General features: G+C 35.7%; 1 protein-coding gene across 1 annotated transcript in view; it reads right to left on the reverse strand.

Annotated features, from left to right (window-relative positions):
* The window catches only part of DNAH9 (dynein axonemal heavy chain 9), a 572,299-nt gene that overhangs the window by 485,556 nt on the left and 63,717 nt on the right, over positions 1-23,026 (reverse strand). Inside the window, exons 7-9 of the mRNA XM_074264740.1 lie at positions 10,212-10,379; positions 4,129-4,245; positions 2,886-3,036 (exon numbers count right to left, since the gene is read on the reverse strand). Of these exons, the coding sequence (XP_074120841.1) occupies positions 2,886-3,036; positions 4,129-4,245; positions 10,212-10,379 (436 nt within the window). The remainder of the gene's footprint in view (positions 1-2,885; positions 3,037-4,128; positions 4,246-10,211; positions 10,380-23,026) is intronic.

Here is a 23,026-nt window from a genome sequence, read left to right on the forward strand (position 1 = left end):
ATTTTATTGGTTCAAAAAATCTTATATAAATTTTATTCAAAATGTTCAAATTGATCTGTTTTATATGCAAGATAGAAAATAGTTCCTAAAGCTGGGTTACTGAGTCTCTTAACACAGTATGTTATAAACCATTGTTATTAGCAGTAGACTATTTAAAATGAACTAATAAAGCAGAAGAGCTCTGGGCTTAGAGTCATGAAGAACTGAATCCAAATTTGGTCTCAGATACTGACTCTGAATAAGATCCTTATTAATACCAACTTCACAAAATAACATGTCATATAATTTATATATATATGCATATATATATATATATATTTATTTATCTTATATATACTCCCTTCTTCCTACTCATACAACTTTCCCTATTTTCCATCTTTATTGTATTACTGAAAATGGTTTAGCAATCAGATCTGCCAGTTCTTTCAAGACCTGAGGATGTAGTTCAAGTGACCTAAATTCATTAAAGGGAAGCTGGTGCTATCTTAAAATACCTTAGTATCAACTCCTTTTAGTAAATTTTTGGTCATTTTCAATGTAAAAGAAAACATTCTCTTTGGCAAAGAAAATAGAAGAAAATGAGAATTGAGCCGTAAATTCATCAATCAATAGATTTATTTAAGTACCTATTGAGTATCAGGTACCATGCTAAGTACGTGGGAAATAAATGTCAAAAAAGGTGTTTGTTTAAAAGAAGTTCATAGTCAATTGAAGGAGACAGCATACAGCTCCATACAAATAACATATCTCTATATAGGATAGACTAGGGATGGTCTCAAAGAGAATTATGGAGGAAAGTGAAAGGGCTATTGCTCAAGATGATCCTTTAGCTGAGATTTGAAGGAAGCCAAGGAAAACAGGAGAAAGAGATAAGGAGGAAAAAAGTTTCAGATCTGGGGAATTGTCTGTAAAAGTGCTCAGTTGGAATATGGATTGTCATGTTTATAGAACAAGAAGACTAATATCACTGTATTATTGCAGAAGATATAGATGAGATCAAGATATAAGCATGCTTAAAAAGTAGGAAAATACCAGCTTATGAAGGGTTTTAGACTCCAAGTAGATGCACTATTCTTTTTCTCTTGTTAGTTATCTGAGTCCCATCCACCCCAAGCAAAAGTACTATGCTTGCTTAAATCCTTTCTTCTTCTAACAGTTTTTAAAATTCCTTTTTTGTTGTACTTAGCTTCCTTCATCAGCCTCAACTAATTCTGAGTTTTAGTGATTCTGTTTTTAAAGGTCCATAATATACTCAAACTCATTTTCTATGACCTGGACTCACTTTCAAATTCTATACATTTCTTTTTAAAACTCAAATTGGTTGGGGAATCTCCTATTCATCTACATCTGTTTCATCAAACAAATCTCATTTTTCTTTCTAATTGAAATTGTTTCCCCTTTGTGTGTGTGTTTTACTCTTAAATATCTAACATTCCTCCTGGCTTAATGTCTCCTGTATCATTTAATCCCAATAAAGCCTATTTTTCATGGTAGACACCCAAATTACAGATCACTTGGAGAAATAATCACTTGATGTTTGAATAAGGAAAATTGTTAAGTGACAGCAGTGTCACAATTCTGTTACTGAATCTAATAATTTAAGAAAATCTGAAGTATTTTCATAGGATAAGGAGCTTGAATCAGAATGGAGAAAAGCACTTCATAATATTTCTCTGATAATACTATATATCCAAAGTAGCCAACAGATTAATTACTTCTATAATCATTTAAATACAGTGAACTTGAGAGTAGAAGAAAAGGAGCACATATAGTTTCACTCCCAGCCATTGGCGTTCTAGGTACTGAGTCAGAAAAACTTTGAGCAATTGGAATAGTAATTGAGGAATAGGGAAAATTTCATCATAATTCAGGAATTGTGGCTACCTTCTCTTATCCTTACAATTTTTGTTCTCTTCCTCTACTGACCAGAAACAATGGGTAATCCATGTGTTCATCTTAGACATAGAAACGGACAATTTACTGATTCTGAGGTATTCAAGAATTCAAATAAATGAGAACTGTACTTGCTTATATCAAGTCTTGTTTTTATCACAAGTCATAGTGATCAAGACCTGAAGAGGTGAAATCTGGCCTATGGATCCTTTGCTTCCAGGCACAGTAACCTCTTGAGAGTGCTTACAAAACAGTATCTATTCATACACTGATTTGGGAAAATGGCAAATGTGTAGCTAATATTCTAGTCACTAATACAGGTAGACAATGTGTGACCAATAGAAGTAGTAGCATCAGTTTTACTGATACATATACCTGATAAGTAATCTGGTGATATTTACCCAGATTTTGACTCCCAGCAACAGAATCCAGGAATATTCTTAATTGCAGCTGTTACAGCTGACCATCTTATGCTCATTATCTATGTAAATGACATGCCATTTAGAAAAAGGTTGGTAGATATGGTGCAGATCTTACAGTCATAAGAGGTGACAGTTAGCCCAGTCATTTGCCAAAGATTAAGGCAAACACTTATATGTCTGGTGTAGGAATCAATAGCAGCTGAAGGTAGTGTTACTCCTTTGAGATGGACATTTGAGGGCGAAACAGGAGTTTTTACTCTTTTTGTAGTTGAAAAATCCTCATCAATCTATGTGGAAGAGATGTCTTACAACAGTTAGGATTACAATTGAGTACTTCAGCTTTTTAGGTAGGGCTGCTGTTGAAGGCCTGCCTGCACTCTCACCTGTTCCCATTCAATAGAAAATTGTTACATCAGTGTGGATAGAAGAGTTGCCCTTAACAAGTAAAAAAATTCAGGCCTTATTTAGATATAGTACAGGAGCAATTTGACCAAGGACTTAAAGACATTTCAAAGGTCTAAAAGAGGTAGCAGAATATTCCTCAGAATTTCTTGAAAACTAAGATCATACCAAGTTCAGATTCCTCCTGGATCCGTTGATAATAGATTGCTTTGATGGAATCCAAGTCACTGTTGAACATAGTGATCAGGATAGGGTATTTATCATATGCTTCCATGGCTACTACTGGTCTTTCAAGCAGACTTCCAAATATTTCAAGCAGCTGCAGAAAAAATGGTTAACATAAAGCAAGGAAATCCAAAGGATTAAAAAAAATCAGTTCCAGGAATTCTAAAACTGCAGCTCTCAGTCAGGGGTTTTGCTAAAGGATGGCATACCTCTAAGACTCAGGAAGAGTTCTGAGGCATTCTAAAGCTTTCCTGAAGTGATTACAAATTCACAAGAGGTACCAAGAAACCACCATTTCATTGAAGGATCTCTGATGTTTCTGATTTTACCTTGGAAGAACATGTAGCTACAAACCAAAGCTGGTTTCTTGCAGCTGCTCTCATTTAAACCCACATGTTGGGATGGTCATAAAAAATCCCCAATGTCTTCTTTCGTAAGCATAGAACTGTGGGTTGGAAGATTCCTTGCAGCTTTGACTGTGGTACATCAGAACTACTTATGTCCGTCTGCTGTTCAATAAATATCATGAAAGCCAAGTTCCTTATTTTATAAATGGGGAAACTAAGGGAGAGTCGTTAAGTGACTTAGACAAGATAACAAAAGTGATAAGTGAAATAAATGCAAATTTTTTTCTACTCTGCCACACTGCCTTTCTTCATTCATTATATTAAGAATCATTGTGTCTGGATGGTGACCACAGTGTGTGTCTCTCTCTCTGTTTCTTTGGTTTTTTTTCTCTCTCTCTCTGTTTGTCTCTTTCTCTCTGTCTCCTCTATGTATGTCTCTGCCTGTCTCTGTCTCTGTCTTCCTCTCCCTCCTTCCCTCCTTCCTCTCTCTCTCTCTCTCTCTCTCTCTCTCTCTCTCTCTCTCTCTCTCTCTCTCTCTCTCTCTCTCTGTAACATTTTACCTGAATATGAGGATTGGACCAACTGAAGAGTTTCAGAGAAAACTTTTTCAGCCACATTCAGAATTTTCAGAATATTTCTATACATCCAAAATAGACTGAAATAGACTATACTTCCAGCTCAAAGAAGCCCCTATTATGCTCTTACCCAGGAGTCTTAGTGGATCAAGAAATCCTAACATTGTAAGAACACAATAATCACACAGATCCTCCCTAACAAGGTCTTCTGGATAATATTTTAATGTCATACTTGGAGATGATTCTGCAGCAACAGATACAGACCTTAAAAGCATGGTCTAAGCCAGGTATATCATCAAAAGCTTGGACAAAGACCATCCCTAATCTTCGATCCAAATCTTCTACTTTCTGGTTAAATTCAGAGACATAATTTTCAAATTCCTGAAGAGACAAAAAGCATAAACAAAAAAACTAACAGTGAAGATGATGATAGCTAATATGTTAATGTTAATGCTAACATGTTAATGTATGTTAAAGCTTACAATAATTTATATACATTATTTAATTTTATCCTCATAACAACCTTGTGAAATAGGTCTTAATAATATCCACATTTTAGATGAGAAAACTTAGGCTTAGAGATAGTATGTGACTTACCTAGGGATAAAGAGCTAATGAGCAGTATCCAGTGCAGGATTTGAACTACGGTCTTCCTAACTTTATGCTCTCGTTTTATTGGGGTACTCATGCTTAAGCACTATGTTAAGGATTTCTTAATTTTCCCCAAATTACTATAATATGGCATGATTTAGTTTTTATTAACATATATGGCAAAACTTGTTTATCTTTGGAATACTCCCACTCTCACTTCTGTGCCCTCTTCTGACCTTTCTATCACATAGATACCAGTGTCCTTAGGAGGTCCTTTTCTTGCCAGCTCCACTCCCATATCCCACTCTATGGTATCTATCCTGTTCTATTTAGCAGTTCTTCATTTTCCAAATTAACTTTTCATTTTTCCTATCAATCAAAACTGCCATTCTTTCACCAAAAACTACTCTTAGGAGTAAATCAATGTGACTAAAGTACTGCATCTGGGATAAACCCATATTGGAAAGGACAGTTATTAACCCCAAATTATTGATCTATCTCTGATTCTTTCTTTTTCTCTCTGAATCTGCCTCTGTTTCTCTCTATGTCTCTTCCCTCTGTGTGTCTTTTTTTCACTTTCTGCCCCCTCCGTCATGTCTTTCTTTCTCTGTCCTCCTCTCCATTTTCTCTATCCTAATTACTAACACTCCTGTTGAAGCCTGTATTATTGTCCACTTAAACTACTTCAATAGTCTACTAATCAATCTTTCTTCCATATAATTACTCTCTCTCCCCTCCAGTCCATCTTTCCTATTGCTGCCAGATTCAATTTAACAATTTAATTTAGTAAGCATTTATTAAATTCCCTTCATGTCTTAGGAACTATGTTAAGGTTAGCTAGGGTAACAAAGATGAAAATAAAGAATTCCCTATTATCAAGGAACTTACATTCTATTAAGAAAAAGGAATGTATACAAAGACAAATAAATAAAAAAATATTTCATTTGGTAAAAGGGGAACAGTGAAGACAGAAAAAAACACTTAACAGGTGGGGAAAATTAAGAAAAGCATTTAAGGGATTTAGGTTGAGAGGCAAAAGAATTTTCTAGTCATAGGGAATAGGACAGCAGTTCTCAAATGTTTTGATCTCAGGACTCCTTTATATTTTCAAAAATTATTGTGGATAATATTTATTGTATTATTATGTTAGTGTTATTAAGAAAATTATTTTGACCTTGTAGACAACACCTAAAAGGGAAACCCACAAGGGTCCCAGGACCACATTTTTAGTGCCAAATAGCAGAATTTTTAGTTGACCAGTTTTAATGGTACATAAAAAGCATGAGGAGAAAGATGAAATCATCCTAAAAAACTAAGGTTAGAGGAATGTTGCAAGGTTTTAATTGACAAAAAAATGAGTTTATATTTGATTCTAAAGGTAAAAAGGAACCATTGCTGTTTATTGATCAGAGAGTTGTGTGCTCAAAATTGTGCTTTATTTTTTTTTTTAAGTCTTCTATACTGTTTTTTTTTGTGTTTTTTTTTAATTGTGCTTTATGAAGATCAATTTGGCAGCTGTATGGAGGATGGATTGTAGAAAAAACTTCTAGGAAAACTGGAAAATCATTTGGCAGAAATCAGGCTTAGATGAACACTCTATGCCACATAGTAGAAGAAGCTTTAAAAGATTTTGCAAACTAATTATCAAGGGCCACACAATTTTAAAAAATAGACGATAACTTTGATCAACTGTAATTAACAGAAGAATTTTTAACCAAATGGATAGAAAAGATCACAAAAGCTAAAACATATAATTTTGATAGCACAAAAATGAAAAGATTTTGCACAAATTAAATCGAATACATGTAGGATAAGGAGGGAAATCCCATACTGAGAAAAAGCTTTGTGTCAGTTACTTAAGTTAAAGAGAGAGTTAACAAAAATACATAAGACCAAGAAGCCATCCCAGAATGGGCAGATGGTTACAAAATGGGAAGATAGTTCCCAGGTGAAAAGCTGTGAGTACATAGATCACATATACAGAATAAAAGAGATCTTAGATGTCATCTAGTCCAATGATGCCAAACTCAAATAGAAGTAGGTCCCTGTAGGTGGCATTAGATGGGCTTCTAAGACAACTTAGAAGCCCACAAATTGGCATTATCTGTGTTGAATATTTTTATTTATTTTGTTTAACATTCCAAAAATTACATTTTAATATGGTTCAATCTTGCCCATAATGTAAAAAATTTGATACCTGTGATCAAGCCCTCTGCCTTAAAAAATGAGTTACTAAGGTCCTGAGTGGTTAAGTGATTTGTCCAAGGTCACAGAAATATTAAATTGTGGAGCCAAGATTTCGACCAGGAGCCTTTGTCTCCAAATGTAGCACTTTTTACTCTACCAGATACCCAAAGAAGATCAAATAATATAAAGTAAGGAGCATTAGAAATTAATATATACAATGACTACAACAATCCCCTTGTAAAAGTCATCGCCATGTCTTACTAACTCTATCTCTATAATATTGCTCTTATCTATCCCTCTATGTCTAGTTACAGTGCCACCACCTTAGGACAGGACCTTGTCCCCTCTAACTAGGATTATTAATCTCCTAATCAGTCACCATTCAATTCAAATGGTTTTATTTCTTACATTTTTATTCTATTTTTGATCAACTTTTCTACCCTTTGCACCAATATGAAATACTTCTGATGATTAATGTTTTATCATATAATTTGAGTTCTGGAAGTTCTATTCCCCCTTTTTTTTCAATCCCACTTTTCATTATTTCCTTTGAGATTTCAGACCTTTACTCCTTTAAATGAATTTTGCAATTATTTTTTTCTAGATCTATAAAGAAACCTCTTGGTAGCCTGTCATGGCACTACATCTATAAAATTACTTTATGAAGTATTATCTTAACCCTATTGCTACAGCCCAACTTATTGCTATAGTAGCTAATATGCATTTGATTAGTTAAATAATTCTTTATTTCTCTAAATAATGTTTTGCAATATATATTTGTAATTTTTTGTAATTTGTATTTTTGTAATTATATACAAAATTTTAATTACAATTACAAATTATAAATTTGTAACATAAATATTGTTATCTTTGTAGACTGAATCTCAGATACTCTATTCATTTTGTAGTTGTTTGAATGGGATTTGTTTTTGCTTTTTTTCTTTTCTTTCCTAATTCTTATTAATCTTAGTATCTTTCTCCTGATATTTTCTTCAATTTGTCCTGTCTATATCTTGTATGTACATATTTGCTTACACAACGTCTCTCTCATTAGTCCGGGAGCTTCTTGAAATAATGATGTGTTTTTCACCTTTTGTTGTTGTTGTTGTTACTGTTTTGAGGGGTTTTTTTAATTTTGTTTTTGTTTTTTAGTATCCCCAGTGTATAGCACTGTAGAAAAAAGTAAAACCACTATCTTTTCATGACATCCTGATAAAGTAACAATCCCTCAACTACTGAGTGACCTAATATTAGAAAGTCTTAAATCCCTCTGCAAAATCATAGTAAACTAGATAGTCTCAATGACCATTGTAACAACTACTTGTTAGTAGATAAGAGACACTACAATTTTACCTTAAAAGACTGCTTTCACAATTGTAAAAGGCTTTTCCTGACACTAGCATTTCAAATAATCCCTTTGACTGATCCCCTCTTTCTTTACTCTTCCTTCTTTATTACTTATCTATTCTTCCCCTCTTTTTTTACTCTTCCTTCTTTATTACTTATCTATTCTAAGATTCTGCAGAATGCTGGTAATTGACTATGTACTCTAAGTATGCATGAAAGGGTATAAAAACCAAATCTGTATCCTATGGAGCTAGATTTCTTATTAGTGAGAGCAGATTTCTTAATATGTTAATGAATCTCTTTAGTTTCAGTCTAGTCTCCGATTTGAAACTAGTCACTGGATCCTGGATGACAGGTACAATTCTCCCACAAATTTGAGCAAACAGCTCAGCAATATTGTACCTGGCACATAGTAAGTGCTTAATAAATGCTTTTTTATTTGACTCCTGGATTTTATTATTAATATATTAAAATGCTTATTGTTTTTGTGTGTTTAATTTATATTCTACTACTTAGTGAAAGCAAACGATATCTGTTTCTAAGCAAATAATTATATCTTTTCCAAATGGGGTTATTTTATTTCCTTTTGGTGAATGTTTAGCCTTTCTTACCCTCACTGTTACAGCTAGTATTTCTACAACTATGGCAAATAATACTGCGGAAAGGGACATCCATCCTTTATTTTTGTATTAATTGGAAAAGATACTCATTTTTCCAATGCAAATAATAACAGTTTTTTGTTTTAGATATTATATATAAGTACATATATATGTGAGATATATATATATATATATATATATATATGTATATATATATATATATATATATATATATATATAAAATATTCATTATTTAGATTTCCTAGGACTACATTTTTTGAGTTTTAGCATAAGTGGATTTTGGGCTTTGTCAAAGGCAAATGCCTGAATTTTTTTTTTTCAATTTAAAAAAAATTTCCTGAATTAACTGATATAATTTTGTAATTATGAATATGTGATTAGGTCAATTGTTTTCCCAATGTTGATTTATTTGCATCTTTAGTATAAATCCAACTTGGTAATAATGGAGTTTCAAATATATATACATACATACATACATATATATATATATATATATATATATATATATATATATATGTGTGTGTGTGTGTGTGTGTGTAGCTAAGATTTTTACATGTTGTTCTAAGTATTTTATGTTTTTGCAGATAATCCTCTACTTCTTTTATATGATCAATTTTACTAGAATATATTTGTATAGAGTAAGTAGGCTTTGATAATTCTTTTGTACTTCTTTGTTGTAATTTCATCTTTCTTTGATTTTGGTAGTGTGATTTTCCTTTTAGTTTTTTAAAATGAGGTTTTTCAAAGGCTTATCAATTTTCTTAGTCTTTCCAAAAATGTGGCTTTTATTTTAGTAATTCAATTTTTTCTATAATCATTTTACTTCCATAGAGCATCAGCCCTGAAGTCAGGAGAATCTGAATTCAAATCTCGCCTCAGACACTCAACACTTTCTAGCTGTGCAAGTCACTTAACCCCAATTGCCTCAGCAAAATAAATAAATACATAATGTTAACATCTAACTTAAAAAAAAAATTCCTCACTTCATTAATCTCTTCTATTTTTTCATTCTATGTAGTTTTTTAGATATCTCCTAGAAATGTTGGTATATTGTCTCAGCCTTATCATTATCTTTCATATACTTATTATTTCTATGATTCATGTTTTGACCTACTCATTATACAATGCCATTATTAATTAAGTCTTCATTTAGTTTTGTATCTTTTGCTTGTGTTTTTAACAATTAATCTTTTAATAGTATTTATATACTAAACAAAAGGTAGCAAAAAGGTAATTAGTTTTTATTAAATGGTTCTTATATGCCAGATATTTTGTGATAAGCACTGGGGATACAAATAGAAGTAAAGAGAAAGACAGTCTCTGTCCTCAAAGAGTTTACATTTTAACAAGGGAAAATAGCATAGAAAAGATAGCTGAAAAGGGGACTGGGGCTCCTCCCCCACTCTGGCAGTGATCTATGGTCATAAGCAGTGTTTTAATGCCTTTATTTAAAAATACTGGAAAGTTTTCTTTTATTATTTCCCAAAGTATAGTTAGTATAGAAGTATAGTTACTATAGTATAGTAGGGTTATTGTGTTGTTATTTAACTTCTCAGATTCTTTTGGGATACTGGATATGAAACTATGAACAGAGGTGCTTACTGTGTGTGTAGGGTCCAAACAGTCATAGGAACATTCTGAAAAGATTCTATACACATTTTGGAATTCCTCATACATGTTCTGCACCTGTTGACTCAAAGTTTTCCCTCGAATTCCACTGAATTCAATCTTCTCTAGCTTGAGAAAATCCCAACCTGTCTTCAGAAGATTCTGTGGAAATAGTAAGCATTGAAATGATTAAAGACCATTAACAGAGATGACTGGATTTTTATTGGATGGGAAAAAGAATTAAGAAGCTAGTTATCAGGAAAAATCTGATAAATTATAAATTTTAGAAATACTACAAAACAGATTTAACATCAGCAATTCTTGGTTACAAGTGCTAATGGAGCAGAAAGAGAGGCAAAATGAAATAAATCCACAGAAAACTTTATTTTTCCATTAGACTAGTCCAACATTCTATCTACATTTGCATATTAAAAAAAGGGAATTCAGAAAAGAATGGTGGATTTCAAAAGTGAATAGCTGGTTAAGAAGATTCTGTTTGAAATTAAAATTTGAATTTCTATAATATGGTTTCAAATAAAGAAAAAGCAACCTCTTGTTTAGTCAAAAGAATACAGCTAGTAAGGATTGATAAAAATGCTTTTGCCTTTATCCTACAAAATAGGATAAAATAAAAAATAAAAAAAATGGAAAGTGGAGAAATTTTCTACATATATACAATAACCAATATATCCTAAAGTGTAAACTGTCAGAGAAAGGTAGCAGTTATAATGAAAAGTTTACAGGAGAAAAAAAATTTACAAAAATAAAACCAGCCTTTTCCATAAAGCCTTTCCTAATTCCCACAACTGTTAGTACTCTTTTTTCACTATTTGAATTTTCAGTCCTCAAGGGTGATTGTTTCCTCACTAATAGTTTTCAATTTGACCAGGGCACACCACAGGCAGGCCTATCTCCTCACTTTTATGCACCCTCAATTTTGTACTTTAGGTTCCCTCAAAAAAACAAACCAACCAAAAAAACATTAATTCAGTTGTAGGCATATTGTGATGAGGTTCTGTCCATATTGTTCCAGACCTTCCTTTTCCACCAGATTTTCTCTTTTACCTATCTGTGTGAATTAAAAAGAAGCCTCTTGCTTATCTTTCTTCTGTCACTCTTTTGCTATCCTTAGCTACTGCATTTGTTCTCCCATTCTACATTACTGTTGCCTGGATTGTTTGAGAAGCAAACAATTTCTTTAGGTCTGGTTTTTTTCATAAGAATGTTTTGAAAGCCTCTTTATTACACAACATTTATATTTTTTATTTATGGATATCAGATTTTCAGCATGTCAATATCAACTGTATCATAAACTCTGTTACATTTTAGAATATATTATTTCATTCCCTTCTGAGTTTTCTGATGGGTAAAGAATAGTATTATTCAAATTTCCTTTCTTTTGTATTTGAGGGCCTTCTACCTGGCTGTTTATAGATTTTTTTTTGATGCAAATTGAATTGTTAAAATTTAGCCATTTATGTCTTGGAGTTGAGTGCGTAGTGATTTTAATTTTGTTTCTTGAGGGTTTGAAGAGGGAGACCTATGAATTCTTTCAATTAATATTTCTTATTGTGTTATGAAGTCTGGAAGTTTTCTTGTATTATTTCTTGTATTATGGTATTTACATTTTTTTGACTTACATCGTTCTGAAAAGACCTATTATTCTTGTTTTTTTTATTCATCCTATCTTCAAAATCAATATTTTTTTTGCTTGAAAAGACAGAATGTTTTCTTTCAGTATTATCATTTGTTGTTTCTTTCTAGATTGTTCTTTACCTTTCTATATTTCCATTCCCGATTGATTGTTCTCATTTTTATTTCTTTGGTGAGACATTTTCATATTCAAGTTTTGCTATACAAAATAGTGGTACACCCCATAAATTTTCTCACAATTCTCATTTCTCCTTTAAATCACTATCAAATAGTGGGATATGGTTCCATATTCTCCTTAAAAGCAGCAATATCCTCTGTATCATTAAATATCAATTGATTTCTCTTTATTTTGTAGAATTTATTCATAAATCTCTTAATGGGCAAATTATTCAGTTACAAGATGCCATTTTTATTGGCAGAAGGAGAAAAGAGAAATTCCCTTGGCATTCTTGCTACACTCAAAAAAAGGTACAAAGAAAAAAGTTAGAGGCATTACCTTAAAAAGAAATGTTCTCAAAAGGTTAAGAATTTCAAGGGAATTAATGAACAACAATGCAAATGAAAGTGGCCTAGCTGTTCCAGACCTAAAACTAAATTATAAAGCAGCAGTCATCAAAAACATTTGGTACTGGGGGAAATATTCAATCAGTAGACTAGGTTAGGTTCACAGGACAAAATAGTCAATGACTATAGTAATCAAATAGTTTGACAAACCCAAAGACCCCAGCTTTTGGAATAAGAACTCACTATTTGACAAAAATTGCTGGGAAAATTGGAAATTTGTATTGCAAAAACAAGGCAGTTACCCACACTTAACACTGTAATACCAAGATAAGGTGGATATGAGTTCATGACTTAGACATAAAGAGTGATATAATAAGCAAAACAGAAGAACAAAGGATAGTTTATCTCTCACATCCGAGGAGAAGGAAGGAATTTGTGGCCAAACAAGAACTGGAGTACATTATTGAACACAAAATAGATAATTTTGATTATATTAAGTTTAAAAAGTTTTATAAAACCAATGCAGATAAGATTAGAAGGGAAGGAATAAACTGGAAAATATTTACATAAAAGGGTTCTGATAAAGGCCTTTCTAAAATATATAGACAATTGACTCAAATTTATAAGAATTCAAGCAACTCTCCATTTGATAAATGGTCAAAGGATATGAACAGATGATTTTCAGATGAAGAAATTGAAACAATTTCTAGTTATGTGAAAAGATGCTCTTAATCACTATTGATCAGAGAAATGCAATTTAACACACTTCTCAGATTGGCTAAGATGACAGGAAAAGACAATGCTGACTGTTGGAGGGGGATGTGGGAAAACTGAGGCACTAATACTTTGTTGGTGGAGCTGTGAACTGATTCAAACATTCTAGAGATTAATTTGGAACTATGGCCAAACTGTGCATATCTTTTGATCCAACAGTGTTTCTACTGGGCTTGTATACCAAAGAGATCATAAAGGAGACAAATGTGCAAAAATATTTGTGGCAAACCTTTTTGTAGTGTCAAGAAACTGGAAACTGAATGGATGCCCATCAGGTGGAGAATGTTTGAGTAAGTTATGCTATATGAATGTTATAGAATATATTGTTCTACAAGAAATGATCAACAGAATAATTTTGGAAAGACCTGGAGAGACTTATCTGAACTGATGCAAAGTAAAGTCTGCAAGACCAAGAGATCATTGTACATGGCAACAACAAGATTATACAATGATCAATTCTGATGGATATGGCTCTTTATAACAATGAGATGATTCAGTTCTTTCTCAATGATTTTATTGTAAAGGGCTAGAACTGAGCAATGCACTTGGATAATGAAGCATGTGAGACTAATTGCCAATTGGACGGTTCCCTATTAACTTGTTTGAAGGTTGATCCTCCCCAGCTGTTCTGTGCTGACTTGATTGGTGGGACAAAGAGGGGGAAGTGATTTGTGTGGGAGGAGGAGGAGGAGGAGGAGAAACTTGGGTTGTGGAACTCATGCTCTCTAGCACTCGTGACCTGGCGTTGGAGGGTGACAGTAAAAGATCAAGAATAAAGACGTTTAGTGATCCTGACTCCAGCTGATTTCTGGGAAGATAGAGTTCCAGCATTTGGCATCCAAACATGGGGCTGGCACCCTACTTCCACCGAAGTCCTCCAGTGACCAGGAGATTAGGTGAGTATTCTAATAGAAATAAGGAACTTACTTTGTTAAGGACTAAATCAGCAATCTCTAATAGCTGAGATGGGGCAGATGTTAGGTACAAACATTTCCTTGGCCTCAGCTGACCCTGCTCCAACCCCAGCCTTTGCTTCAGCCTCATCTAGAAATACTATAGAGGATATAATTAAGATAATTGATGAGAAAAGTTTACTTGTTACCAGTCCACAAATGGATAGTCTCTTAGACTCATTGAATCGCACGTCCCCGAGGTTCTTAAAGGAAGAAAAACTAAGTATAGATAACTGGAAGCTAGTGGGACTTGAAATGAAAGAATTTTACGTAAAAAATGGGCTTTGTTCAATTTCCCCAAAGGTATTTTATCTATACAAAGTGATTCAATTAGACTTAAGCTATTTAGCAGGTTTTAGGAGAAGGAAAAGTTCTAAAACTGTACAGAGAAGGAAGTGTGAGGAACAAAAGATAGAAGATAAGCAAATTCAAGACATTGCCAGAGGGCAAGGGGATTTGAATGAGGAATCAGGGTGTGTTGACTCTGATTGTCCCTTAGAGACTTCAACCCCACCTAGAGAACAGATTATTGATCAGCCCACATCAACTCCACCTTCAGGGACAGAAGGAGGAGGAGTAGTGGGAGGGGCGGTGATATCATCAGCACCTCCCCCCCAGCAATTACCAACCCCTATAACTAGATTAGAAAAAGGGCTTATTGAAACAATCCGAAATGGAAAAGAAGTAGATAATGATTTCAAACTTCAAATTTTTCCCGTGATTCAACAGTATAATTCTGCAGGTCAAGAGAGTAGAAGATATGCTCCTTTTAATATGGATGTCCTTAAAAACTTGAAAAAATCTTGCACTGTCTTTGGGGCTACATCAAATTATGTTAAGATGTTAATACACAATTTGGCTTATGAAACCTTAACTCCTAGTGACTGGAAAGTCATTGCAAAGGTGTGCTTGGACAAAATTTGTTGTGGTTTTCTGAATTTAGTGAGCTCTGTAGGATTCAAGCCCAATGAAATAGTCAAAGTGGAGTTAATACTTCAATCACCTATGACCTACTAACAGGTGTAGGTTCTTATGCAGATGCTTCAGTACAGATTAATTACTCCATAACAGCATTTGAGCAAATTGCTGCTGCTGCTATCAAAGCATGGGCTTCTCTCCCTAATAAAAACTAAAAGAGTGTGACCTACACAAAAATTTTACAGGAACCAAATGAACACTTTGCTGATTTTGTGGCACATTTGCAGACAGCTGTCACACAGACTAATGGTGAAAATGAAGTAATAGACACTTTGGTAAGGCAACTTGCTGGAGAAAATGCCAATGAGGTTTGTAGAAGGATTATACTAGGACTAAATAGGGATGCTCCTTTAGAGGAGATCATAAGATGCTGTGCACAGTGGGCACAAATATCTTTTATAGCCAGGCTATGGTGCAGACTTCCCAAGATCCCAACATAGGAAGATAGGGTCCCTTTTGGCAAGGGACTTCCAGAGAGACTTGTCAATGCTTTCAACGTGGTAAAGTAGGCCATCTGAAAGCTCAATGTTGGCATAGAGACAGAGTGAGAAGACAGGCTGGGAGAACAAGACCCAAAACCCCATGTCCAAAATGCAACAGAGGACTCCATTGGGAATCAGAGTGTACACTGATTCAGGGAAATGGGATGAGGGGCCCAGCTCCAGGGCCCCAGGCAAAAAACACTTGGGGCATGATGGCAGCCGATGCCACACCCAGAGAGTGCCTCCAAGTCCAATACCCAGACATGACCAATCATCCAGGTAGCCATTTGATGGGAGAAAGGGATTACACAGTCAGCCAGGAAGCAACATGATGGGAGAAAGGGACTACAATTAGGGAGGATAGAGTTGTTTGCAGCTGGGACAACTGAGATACCCCCTGGAGAGGTGAAATCTGTTCCTCTCCAACCTATGGATCCCTTGCCTCCATGGACAGTAGGCTTGACCATTTCAACTCCTGAGAGTACTTACAAGACAGTGTTCATTCATACACTGATGTGGGAAACTGGGGAATGTGTAGATAATATCCCAGTCACTAACACAGGTAGATAATGTGTGCCTTATCAACCAGGGGAAGTAGTAGCATCAGGTTTATTGATACAGACCCCTAATAAGCAACCTGGTGACAGTCACCCACATTCTGACTCCAAACAGAAAAACCCAGGAATATACTAGACAGCAGCTATGACAGCTGGCCGACCTGTGCTCACCATCTATATACATGGCATAGCATTAGAAGGACTGGTGGACACAGGTGCAGATCGCACAGTCATTAGAGGTGCCAACTGGCCCAGTCACTGGCCAAAGATTAAGGCAGACACCTACATGTCTGGGGTAGGAGGATCAATAGCAGCTGAAGTTAGTGCTACCCCTTTAAGATGGATATTTGAAGTTGAAACAGGAGTTTTTACTCCTTTTATAGTTGGAAAAATCCCCATCAATTTATAGGGAAGAGACATTTTACAATAATTAGGGTTAAAAATGAGTACTTTGGTTTTTTAGGCAGGGCTGCTGTTGAAGGCTTGCCAACACTTTGACTTGTTCCTATCCAATGGAAAACTGATTCACCAGTGTGGATAGAACAGTGGCCCTTAGGTAGCGATAAAATTCAGGCCTTACTAGACATAGTACAGGAACAACTTGACCAAGGACACTTACAACCTTCTCTAAGTCCTTGGAATTCCCCAGTATTTGTTGTAAAAAAGAAATCTGGAAAATGGAGGATGTTGACTGATTTAAGAAAGGTAAATGAACAGATAGAAACTATGAGAACTCTTCAACCTAGACTTCCATCTCCTACTCAGTTGCCTAGTTGCCTCTGTGGGTTATAGACATTAAGAATTGTTTCTATTCTATCCCTCTAGATAAGGAGGATATGAAAAGATTTGCCTTTTCAGTGCCCAGCGTTAACTTAGCTAAGCCTTATAAAAGATATGAATGGACAATTTTGCCACAGGGAATGAAAAACAGCCCTACTATGTGTCAAATGTATGTTGCTGCTGCTCTTACTCCAGTAAGAAAAGCATTTCCAAAAGTAATGTTATTACATTACATGGATGATATATTGGGATGTGCACCTGAGGAACAAATGTTAGAAGAATGTCTACAAAAACCCATAGAAACACTAAGGAATTATAAATTGCACATAGCTTCAGAAAAGATTCAAAGACATGCTCCTTTTCAGTATTTAGGATATGAAGTATATCCTAAGGTGCTTACATTACAAAAACTCTCCTTAAGAACAGAAAAGCTAACCACCTTAAATGACTTCCAGAAATTGATAGGAGATATCCAATGGATGCGTCCCACGCTAGGCTTGACTACCTGTCAATTAGAACCATTATATGACATTTTAAGGGGAGACAGCGCTTTAAATTTACCACGCCAGCTTACAAAAGAAGCTCAAGAGGCTTTGAGACAAAGTTGAACTGGCTTTATCCAATGTGGTTGAAAGAGTCACTCAAAAACCCTTGGAAATATCAGTTTTTGCTACACAAGAGGCACCCACAGCGGTCCTTCATCAAGGAGACAGTGTGATAGAGTGCGTGAACCTCCCAGCACAACCAGAACAAAGCCTTATTCCTTATCCAGTGCTTGTGGCTAGAATTTTATTAAAGGCCAGTAAGCGAGCAGTACAAGTATCTGGGATAAGACCTAACAAGATATATACCTTTTATACCAATGCACAAATTAATGTATGCTGTGAAACTATCCCAGAGTGGCAAATTTTATGAGCCATGGCTCCAAATTTTACCCACGGGTCTCCATTAAAGATAACCAGACTGTTACATAATTGGTGATGGATTCTTGAAGAAAAGGTTTCTAAAGTTCCTCTTAAAGGACCAACTATCTTTACAGATGCATCCAAACATAATATTTGTGCTGTATACTCTCGTAACTTAACTATAAAGAGAATAGTCAGAATTCCTTTTCAGTCCACTCAGCAGAATGAATTGTATGCAATCATTCTAGCTCTTACTTATTATCCAGGAAATATAAACATAATATCTGATTCAGCCTATTCAATAAGTGTGGTACAAAGAATTGCCACAGCCCAAATAAAATTTGTAGCCTCTAATATATATCAGCTCTTTGAGGAACTTCAAGAGCAAGTGAGAAAGCATCCAGGTAAAATTTATATCTTTTTTTTTCCTTTTTTTATTTTAATAATTTTTTATTATATATATATTTTATAATATTATCCCTTGTATTCATTTTTCCAAATTATCCCCCCTCCCTCCACTCCCTCCCCCCGATGAGAGGCAATCCCATACATTTTACTTGTGTTACAATATAACCTAGATACAATACATGTGTGTAAATACCATTTCCTTGTTGCACAATAAGCATTAGATTCCGAAGGTACATGTTACCTGGGCAGACAGATATTAGTGATAACAATTTACATTCATTTCCAGTGTTTCTTCTCTGGGTATAGCTACCTCTGTCCATCATTGATCAACTGGAAGTGAGTTGGCTCTTCTTTATGTTGAAGATTTCCACTACCATCAGAATGTATCCTCATACAGTATTGTTGTTCAAGTGTACAGTGATCTTCTGGTTCTGCTCATTTCACTCAGCATCAGTTGATGTAAGTCTCTCCAAGCCTCTCTGTATTCCTCCTGCTGGTCATTAAAATTTATATCTTGCAGGTCCACTCTCATAGTAGATTTCCAGGTCCTATTTTTTATGGTAATTCAAAGGCAGATAACCTTCTAACCATGTTGGCCAGTACTCCTTTGCTTTAAGAAGCCCAAGAATCTCATTTTAAATATCATCAGGCTGCTTGAGCTTTACGTTTACAATTTGGAATAACAAGAGAGGAAGCTAGGAGCATAGTAAAAGTCTGTTCAGCTTGCATTCCTTTCCACACTCCTACACTCCCTCCAGGGAAGAACCCTTGTGGTCTGAGACCTAATGAAATTTGGCAAATGGATGTGACCCAGTCTAAATCTTTTAGTCGTCTGTCTTTTATCCATGTTGTGATAGACACCATGTTGTTAGGATTACTAGGTGAGAACTCAGGTTGTCTGGACAATTACAAGGTGAGAACTCAGGTTGACTTGACAGTTCTCTGGCTCAGACCTTTGGGAGTTTACATTTGGCGTCCACACGGGGGGCAAAGACTTTTGCTTATCCTGACGAGGACTTATTCTGAGCACTTCAGAGGAGCTAGACCAGACCTTTGCAATTTGGCTCCCGAATAGGAACAGACACGGTCCTGATTCCAGTGGAAAAGCCTCCCATCCAGATCTCAGTCTCTCTGACCCAGAACCGTGAGTAATGAGGAAACTTTGTTAAAGATTAAGTGAGTGTGCTAATAGATAAATAAGGAACTTAACTTGTTAAGGGCTAAACCAGCAATCTCTTATAGTGAAATGGAGCAAATGCCTTCTGTTCAAGGAAAATGTTTAGAGAGCATCATCAAGGTTATGAAAAGCCAAGGCTTGATTATAATTTTGGAGGAGATTACTGAACTTTTAAAAACTGTGAAGGTCATATGTCTTTGTTTTTCTCTGGAAAAAGAATTGGATCCAGATGAATGGGAATTAGTAGGAGAGCAATTAGGTGAACACTACAATTGCCTTTGTGACATTTTACCCTTTGGTTCCAGACCAAACTCAGTTTCCAAAGATACAATTCATACTTACAATTTAATCCAAATGGCTTTAAAAAATGTTATTCTAAAGGAGGAGATGAAGGAGCAAATGGGGAGGTGTCAACTAAACTAGGTGAAAAGGATGAATCAGATAACAATGAAGTTAAGTACAATTCTGAGCAACAGGAGCACCTCCCATCTCCTCCCTCAATTAACCCTTCAGGGATGGAGCAAGAAGGAGGAGGGGAAGAGGCAGAAACACAAACAGAATTGCCTGTGAAGCATCCTAAGCCTATGACAAGATTAGAAAAAGCATTGGTTAAAGCTAAGAGAGAAGGATAGGATATAAGTGATTTTATACATGCATATCCTGTGATTGAAGAGATTGACTCTGTAGGTAAAAAAAAGGAGAAGATATGCACCTTTAGATTTGAATAAAATTAAGGATTTGAAAAAAGGTTGTACCCTTTATGGGGCTACATCAGCTTATGTCAAAATGTTACTAGATGGTTTGCCTTATGAAGTCCTAACCCCAAATGATTGGAAATCCATAGCAAGGACATGTCTAAAACCTGGACAAAACTTATTGTGGCTTGAGGAGTTTTATGAATTATGTAAGATCCAAGTTAGATGCAATTTGGAAATAGGAGTTAACATACAATTCACTTTTGAGCACTTGGCTGGTGAAGGTTGGTATGGAGAGAATTCAGAACAGATTAATTATACCATGACAATATATGAACAAATTGCTAAGGCTGCAATAAAAGCTTGGGGTGTCCTCCCTGGACAGAAAGATCGTGGAGAGACTTTCACTAAAATACAGCAAGGTCCCAATGAACCTTTTGCAGATTTTGTGGGACGTTTGCAAACTGCTGTCAAAAGAACTATTGGAGAAAATGCAGCTACAGAAATAATGACCAGACATCTGGCTAAGGAAAATGCCAATGAGATTTGCAAAAGAATTATATGGGGATTAGACAAAGATGCTCCTTTAGAGGAGATCCTAAGACTCTGTGCTACAGTGGGAACAAATGCTTTTTACACCTGGACTATGATGAACGTGGAAAGACTCCCTTCTGGCAAGGCACTTCTAGAGAAACTCAGCGATGTTTTCAATGTGGAAAAATTGGACATCTAAGAGCTCAGTGTAGATATGGAGATACAGTGAGAAGACAGGGTGAGAGAAGACCTAAAACCCCATGTCCAAAATGCAACAGAGGACTCCATTGGGCATCAGAGTGTAGAATAATTCAGGGAAATGGGATGAGGGGCCCAGGTCCAGGCCCCAGGCAAAAAAGACTTGGGGCATGATGGCAGCTGATGTTACACCCAAAGAGCCTTTAGAAGGTCAGGACTCTGATGTGATCTATCAGCTGAAAAACAATCACATGGAAGAAAGGGATTACCTGATAATTCAGACAAAAGGCAATCAGATTGCAAAAATGGATTACACTTGGGGAGAATACAGGCCTTTTAAACCAACAGGGCTGTGTCCAGTGCAAACAACTCCAAATGTAATTGCCAGATGATGAGAAGAGATTTAGAAAGTGGTAAATAGAAGGAAATTAGATAGGTTAACTGCCTGGGAGAGAGGGTTTGCTTGTATTTTAACAGACAGAAGGAAATAGATGAAGAAGCAAACAGATGGGTGGCAACAAGCACCTGGAGAGAGACAGAAAAAGAGAAAAACCTCAAAACAAAGGAGAAAATCTAAGAAACATCTCACACCAAAAGAGCATGGCTAATAAAAAGGCTGTTAAAGAACTTTAAAACCAGCAGGAATCATTGGACTTCCTAAGACAAGATGAGACTAATGGACAATGGACTTATGGACATTTATAAATTCTCAATTTATGATTATTTGATCATGTTATTTGTTATATACTTTTAGCATGTATTATGTTACTATGTTACTATGTGCTTATGTAATTTATGTAATTATGTGTAATGCCTCCCATATTGATGGATTTATGTTTCAAGGTCATGACTATCCTATGTTCAAAATCAAAAGAAAGGGGGAGATGTTAGGATTACTAGGTGAGAACTCAGGTTGTCTGGACAATGACAAGGTGAGAATTCAGGTTGTCTGGACAATTACAAGGTGAGAACTCAGGTTGACTTGACAGTTCTCTGGCTCAGACCTTTGGGAGTTTACACCTCTAAGAGGAGCAAGCTAATTGGTTGGAGTACTTCTTCCCAGAAGCCCTTGCATTATCCCACGCCCATTCTCTGGGAGGATAAAAAGAGGCAATATTGAGCTTGGAGAGCAGTCTGGACTGGGGAAGGACAAAAGCTAGAGGAGATTCCGAGCCAGGATTCAGGAAGAAGAAGAGGTTGGCTGGAGGCTCCAGAAGCCTCCCAAGAAACCTGCTCATAGAGGAAAAGATTATACAGAAAAGAAACCTCCTCCCAAAGAAGGATTACAACTGAGAGACGATCAGAACATTACACATATCCCACAGTGGGATAACTGTATATGCTTGAAACAGGAAGAGAAAGAACAACACTGTAGCAAGTTTGTAGCAACATGAGTTTGTGTCAGATTAATGCAAACAGAATATTCTCTAGAGATTTCCTCTGCATAAATGACATGCTGTGGTAGACACCTTTTTAGGATTCACATTTGCAATGCCAGCAGCAAAAGAGACAGCCTGAGTGGTCACTGAATTCCTTATACAAGCATTTGCAATTATGGGTGTGTCACAAGCAATAAAAACAGACAATGGACCTGCATATACATCTAAACATTTTACACACTTTTGTGCACAGTATAAGATTTTACATACCATGGGCATACCCTTTAATCCTCAAGGGCAGGCAGTAGAGAGAAGAAACAGATATTAAGACACTCCTCCAAAAACAAAAGAAAGGGGGAGCCATGGGTAACCCTAGAGAACTTCTAAATTTAGTTCTCTATACCATTAATTTTTAAATTTTTGACAAAGATGCACTGGCTCCAGCAGACAGGTTTTATAACCCACTGGAAGGGCAGTGTCCAGTGCGAGCAGCTCCACTGTCTTTAGATAATCGCCAGGTGATGTGAAGAGACCCAGAAAATGGTGAATGGAAGGGACCAGATAGGTTAACTGCTTGGGGGAGAGAGTTTGCTCGTATCTCCACAGATGGAGAAGGAATCAGATGGGTGCCAATGAGCCGTATTCTCCTTGTTCATTGGAGAGAGACAGAGCAGACCCTTGAAATGAAGGAGAAGACCCAAGAAACATCGGGTGGTTCCATTGCTGACTGTGCCCACCACTGAAAGAACCTGGCAGTTATGGCATTTGACCATGGACATCAAAAACTGTTGGACTTGAAAATCCTCAGGAATCATTAGATTCTCTGAGACAT

This window comes from Sminthopsis crassicaudata, chromosome 4 (assembly GCF_048593235.1).
Source record: "Sminthopsis crassicaudata isolate SCR6 chromosome 4, ASM4859323v1, whole genome shotgun sequence".
Lineage (NCBI taxonomy): Eukaryota > Metazoa > Chordata > Mammalia > Dasyuromorphia > Dasyuridae > Sminthopsis > Sminthopsis crassicaudata.